This window comes from Colobus angolensis, unplaced genomic scaffold, assembly GCF_000951035.1.
Source record: "Colobus angolensis palliatus isolate OR3802 unplaced genomic scaffold, Cang.pa_1.0 Scaffold22, whole genome shotgun sequence".
Lineage (NCBI taxonomy): Eukaryota > Metazoa > Chordata > Mammalia > Primates > Cercopithecidae > Colobus > Colobus angolensis.
Window position 1 is genome coordinate 1356343 of NW_012115377.1, and position 5552 is coordinate 1361894.

Here is a 5552-nt window from a genome sequence, read left to right on the forward strand (position 1 = left end):
GTATCTGGGGGAAATAGCTGGGACTGAGGCGTATCTGGGGGAAATAGCTGGGACTGAGGAGTATCTGGAGGGGAATAGCTGGGACTGAAGAGTATCTGGGAGGAATAGCTGGAGCCCAAGGAGCATCTGGAGGGAATAGCAGGAACTGAGGAGTAGCTGGAGGGAATAGCTGGACTTAAGGAGTATTTGGGGGAAATAGCTCAGACTCTCAGGAATATCTGGGGGTAATACCTGAGATCCCAAGGAGTATCTGGGGGGAATAACTGGGGTCTGAGGATATCTGGAGGGAATAGCAGGGACAGTGGAGTATCTGAAGGGAATAGCTGGAGCCCAAGGAGTATCTTGAGGGAGTACCTGGAGCCCAAGGAGTATCTGGGGGGAATAGCTGGAGCCCAAGGAGTATCTGGAGGGAATAACTGGAGCCCAAGGAGTATCTGGAGGGAACAGCTGGGGCCCAAGGAGTGTCTGGGGGGAATAGATGGGAACTTGAGGAGTATCTGGGGGGTACAGCTAGGAACCTGAGGGGTATCTGAAGGGAGCAGCTGTGGTGTAGGGAGCACCTTGGGGGCAGGCCCTTTGTGGAAGGGCATCTGTGGCCCGGTTCTATCCAGTTCCCCTGCCCACCCCTCCTGCCCTGCGCCACAGGGGACACGCTGATCGACGGCGGGGAGCATTACTGGGAGGTGCGCTACGAGCCGGACAGCAAGGCGTTTGGTGTGGGCGTGGCCTACCGCAGCCTGGGCCGCTTCGAACAACTGGGCAAGACAGCCGCCTCCTGGTGCCTGCATGTCAACAATTGGCTGCAGGTCAGCTTCATGGCCAAGCACGCCAACAAGGTCAAGGTGCTGGACGCCCCCGTGCCCGACTGCCTGGGTGTGCACTGTGACTTCCACCAAGGTGACCCCAAGCCCCAGCTGCCATCTCTGGCTGCCCCTGCCTGAGTCCCCTCCCTCTTCCCCCATCCCACTTCTGACCGTTCCCACTGTCACTGTGCCCCCCACCCCAGGCCTCCTGTCCTTTTACAACGCCCGCACCAAACAAGTGTTGCACACTTTCAAGACCAGGTTCACACAGCCGCTGCTGCCTGCTTTCACGGTGAGCTGCCCTCCGCGGCCCAGGGGGAGGAGAGGGTGGTACTGGGCGTTGGGGTTCGAAGCTGAGCCCCTTCCACCTCCCCCTGCTCTCCCTCAGGTATGGTGTGGCAGCTTCCAGGTGACGACAGGCCTGCAGGTCCCCAGTTCTGTGCGCTGCCTGCAAAAGCGAGGCAGTGCTACCAGCAGCTCCAACACCAGCCTCACCTAGGCCCCCAGGCACCCACCCAGCTGGGGTGTTTTTGGGGGAGCCGCTGCCAGGCCCAGGCTGCTGGAGCCAGGCACCCTCCTCTGTCATTTGCTGCTTGGAGCCTTAACTCTGGATGAGGGGTCACCAAGAGGGAGTGGGCACCCTGGTGGGCCCTCCTCCCCACCTCACCTCTTAATAAAGGTCAAACACTGGCCAGGCCAGGCCACGGTGCTGGTTCTTTGGGCCTGGGCGGTTCTCTCTGCTGTGTGGCACTGGGACCTCAGCCTTCCTGGCTGTAAAATGGGCTTTTCTCACAGGATATGGTGGTAGATTTCACTGAGCTGAGGGTCACTGGGAGTAAATGGGGCCATCCGTAGGCAGACATCTGACAGAGCCCTCGTCCCCTACTCCCCCCAAGCCAAACCAGACACATGGGTCCTGGGGTCAGAGTTTTAATCCTGGGAGAAAGAATCTGGCCACTGGGCCATGCCCTGGGACTGGCCCACTGGTCCCTGGCGTGTCCGAATCAGTGCTCCAGTGCCCGCCTCTTCTCCAGCTTCTTCTGTAGCTCTGCCGTCATGTCCGCCAGCCCTGGGGGTTCAGGACTGGGAGCTGCAGCTGGCCCAGGGATCCCCAGTCCATGCCCTGCCCACTGACAGCCACCCAGGACCAGCTACAGATTTGCAGGGCCCCATGCAACATGACAGTGTGCTCAAAGGCATTAGGAATTTCAAGACAGAGACAGCAGAGCCTTAAAAGACAGGGTGCTTCAGAGTGTGAGGCCCTGTGTGACTGCATGGTCACACGCCTGGGAAGCCCGCCCTGCATTGACCCCACAGACCCCTTACCAGCTGTGGGGAAGAGAGGCTGGGCTGAGCTGGCTGGCAGCTTCCTGGCCAAGCCACCATTAAAGACTCTGGGCTCTGGAAGAGAAGACAGATGAGGCCAGGTGCGGTGGCTTACGCTGGTAATCCCAGCACTTTGGGAGGCTGAGGTGGGTGGATCCCTTGAGGTCAGGAGTTCGATACCAGCCTGGGCCACATGGCGAAACCCCTTCCCTACTAAAAATACAAAAATTAGATGGATGTGGTGACAGGTGCCTGTAATCCCAGCTACTTGAGAGGCTGAGGCAGGAGAATCGCTTGAACCCGGGAGACAGAGGTTGCAGTGAGCTGAGATCGCACCACTGCCTGGGGCGACAGAATGAGGTTCCATCTCAAAAACAACAAAGACAGATGTGGGCTGAGGCTGGCCTGCCATCAGGTGAGAGCGGGATTTGTGGGGGGACCCCTACCTGGCTTGGGTCCAACGGGTGGCTTTGGAAGCTTTGCAGGAGCCTTTGGCAACTTCTTCGGCTTCACGATGACCGGCCGACTAGAGGAAGCCACTGCGTGGACAAAAGTGTAATGTGTCACATCAGCTGTTCACCTGCTTCCCCAGCCCCCAGCTCTCAGCAGCTCTGTTCCCCACCCACCGTCTTGGTTCTCGTAGTCAACAACTGGGGCATCCCCAATGGGGGTCACGTAGTTCTCTTCCTGGTTCGGTAGTGGGGGCAGTGGGGGTAACAGGGGCAGCTTGTCCTGGCTGGACACAGGCACAGATGCAGGTGGCAGCGGCTTGGGGCCACCTGTGCAGGGTGCAGGACCTGATGGGGAAAGGTGGTCACTGTCAAGACCCACGTCATACAGGGACACCTTGGTGGGGGGTCTGTGTGCATGCCTGGAGACATGCATATGTCCCTGTGTGTCTGTGTGCCCCCATGTATAAGTCTGTCTGTCTGGGCTGGGCGCAGTGGCTCACACCTGTAATCCCAGCACTTTGGGAGGCTGGGGTGGGCGGATCACCTGAAGTCAGGGGTACAAGACCAATCTAGCCAATATGGTGAAACCCCGTCTCTACTAAAAATATAAAAATTAGCCTGGCATGGCGGCAGGCTCCTGTAATCCCAGGCAGGAGAATCGCTTGAACCCAGGAGGGAGAGGTTGCAGTGAGCTGAGATCGCGCCACTGCACTCCAGCCTGGGTGATAGAGCGAGACTCCTTCTCAAAAAAAAAAAAAAAAGGTCTATATGTCTTTGTATGGCATATGCATGTACACTAATTGAAGTTAAAGTACCAGGTTTGTACAAACATGCCTGTTGTGTGTATACATGCGTGACTCTGCACGCCTGCTAAGGTAGCTGCTTTAGTCCTTGTCTAGATGAGTGTGTTATGCCTGTGTATCTATACATGTCTGATTTTGTGCCTGTGCATGGATGCGTCTGCATTTATGTGTACACACATGATTGTGGCACGAGACAGGTGTATCTGTGCTACATAGCATGTGTATGTGACTGGAATTGGGGGACATGTGTATTCATGCATGTGTGGATCTGTTGTACCCACACAAGTGTATGTCACCTTCTGCCTAGGCAGGTGGCCATAGTTCATGAATCATGCATGTGTGTGTGGATATGGCACTTGGGGGTCCTTGCATACGCCCAGCCCAGGGAAGACCAGACTACCTACGCTACATTCCTTTCTAGTGTGTTCTCTGCCTCCTCCTCTCACTCCATAAACAGGACCGATTCCCACCTCTTTCCCAACACCCACCCTGATTCCCGGTCTCTGGGGGGCTACTGCTTCTCCGGATGCACCTTCTGACCCCCTCAATGCCCATTTCTACCTAAGAATATCCTTTGGGACCATCTACAAAGACCCACTCTTCTAGGAAGCTCTCCCTGCTCTGCCCCTATCTTCTCCCGAACTCTAGGCGCCTCCCGCAAGCCCAGGTTTTTCCTCCAAATTCGACCCTGCAGGGTGAGAGTGCCTGTGTGTAGCTCTGTCCCAAGCTGGGACTCCCGCCCTCTCCCCCAACACACACCCTGATGGCAGGGTCTGAGTCATTTCTGTCCTTGCAACTTTGGGAACAACATCAGACACAGGCGGTGCAGCCACCAAGCTGAGTGAAGGGGCGTGGCTGAATGCGGGGTCCTCGATCCCTCCCACCTCGGCCCGCGGGGAGAGGGCGTCACCTGGGCCCAGGGCGGAGGGCGCCACCCACACACTCTCGCCATTCTCCTTATCGGCTTCCACGTAACCTGGAACAGAGAAGGCGTCCTGGAGGAAGCGCGGCGGCCAGGGGCGGCCCCGTCCGTCCAAGCGGGGGCGGGAGAGGTGAGGACTGGGCCCCCGAACTCCCCTAAGGCGCACCCACCTAGCACCTTCTCGTAGTCCTCGTCCAACAGGAATGGCACCAGCGCCTTTTTGGTGTGCGACACGAAATAGTTGACTACGGCGTCCAGGGAGGTGCAAGAGAACTGGGGGCAGATGGGGGAGGGGTCTGGCTGCTGGGGAAGGGACGCGGACCCCACAAAGGCACTTCTAGGGACCCCAGCCCAACGCTCACCGGCTCTTCCACGTCGATCACGTACTTGGGGCCCTCCCGCTTCACCTTGTAATGCCGGACCACGTGCGTCCTGCACCAGCAGAAAGCGAGTGAGTGGCTCAGCCCAGGCTCCCACACCGCCCCCCAGGGAAGGCCCCGCTCCGACTCCAGGCTCCGCCCCCAATAGAAACAGGTCCATACTGTCTCTGCCCCCACAGAAGGCCCAGCCACTGACTGGCTCCACCCTGTGTAGGACCTAAGCCCCTCTATCCTCCCAGAGCATTGACTGAACCGACCCACCCCCACAGAAGACCCCACCCCTAGTTTTGGCACCACCTCCAGGGAGGGACCAGGCCAGACTGACAACAGTCTAGGAAAGGTCAGCCCCTAATTCTGGCACCGCGCCTAGGGCGAACCAGGCCCTAAAGACTCCGCCCCAGGTAGGCCCCTCCCCCTGTAGTGGCTCCACCCCCCGGCCCCGACTCCACCTTCTACATCGCCTTGCCCAACCCTGGACTGGGCTTGAGGATTTGGCGAAAGGCTCTAACTCCGCCCCCAGGGTGGCTCCGCCTCCATAGCCCTATTCAACTTCCAAAGGGTCATGGCCGTGACTCCACCCATAGATCCTGACTCTGCCCAAAAAGCCCATTCCCACCGTTGGATTTGACTTCATCCCCTCCAGTGGCCCAGACCTGGCCCCCGCGTACCTGACGCTCCGGAGGAGCCGACCCTAACCGAGGCGTCTGACTCCACCTGCAGGGAGTCCCAGCTCCTAACCCAAGACCTGACTCCTCCTGCAAAGGGGTCTGCCTGGGCTCTACCTTCTTCCCCAGACTTTGACCCTGTACCTGGGGCAAGGCCAGCCTCAGGATCCCACGACCCCGGAGCGCTGACCCCGCCCCCCA

General features: G+C 58.6%; 2 protein-coding genes across 2 annotated transcripts in view; one reads left to right on the forward strand and one right to left on the reverse strand.

Annotated features, from left to right (window-relative positions):
• Positions 1-1505, forward strand: part of FSD1 (fibronectin type III and SPRY domain containing 1) — a 14835-nt gene extending 13330 nt beyond the window's left edge. Inside the window, exons 10-12 of the mRNA XM_011943463.1 lie at positions 646-897; positions 1007-1095; positions 1192-1505. Of these exons, the coding sequence (XP_011798853.1) occupies positions 646-897; positions 1007-1095; positions 1192-1302 (452 nt within the window). The 3' untranslated portion in view covers positions 1303-1505. The remainder of the gene's footprint in view (positions 1-645; positions 898-1006; positions 1096-1191) is intronic.
• Positions 1506-1717: 212 nt separating this feature from the next.
• The window catches only part of STAP2 (signal transducing adaptor family member 2), a 21307-nt gene continuing 17472 nt past the window's right edge, over positions 1718-5552 (reverse strand). Inside the window, exons 5-11 of the mRNA XM_011943612.1 lie at positions 4669-4738; positions 4477-4579; positions 4295-4360; positions 2756-2926; positions 2576-2668; positions 2130-2204; positions 1718-1872 (exon numbers count right to left, since the gene is read on the reverse strand). Of these exons, the coding sequence (XP_011799002.1) occupies positions 1808-1872; positions 2130-2204; positions 2576-2668; positions 2756-2926; positions 4295-4360; positions 4477-4579; positions 4669-4738 (643 nt within the window). The 3' untranslated portion in view covers positions 1718-1807. The remainder of the gene's footprint in view (positions 1873-2129; positions 2205-2575; positions 2669-2755; positions 2927-4294; positions 4361-4476; positions 4580-4668; positions 4739-5552) is intronic.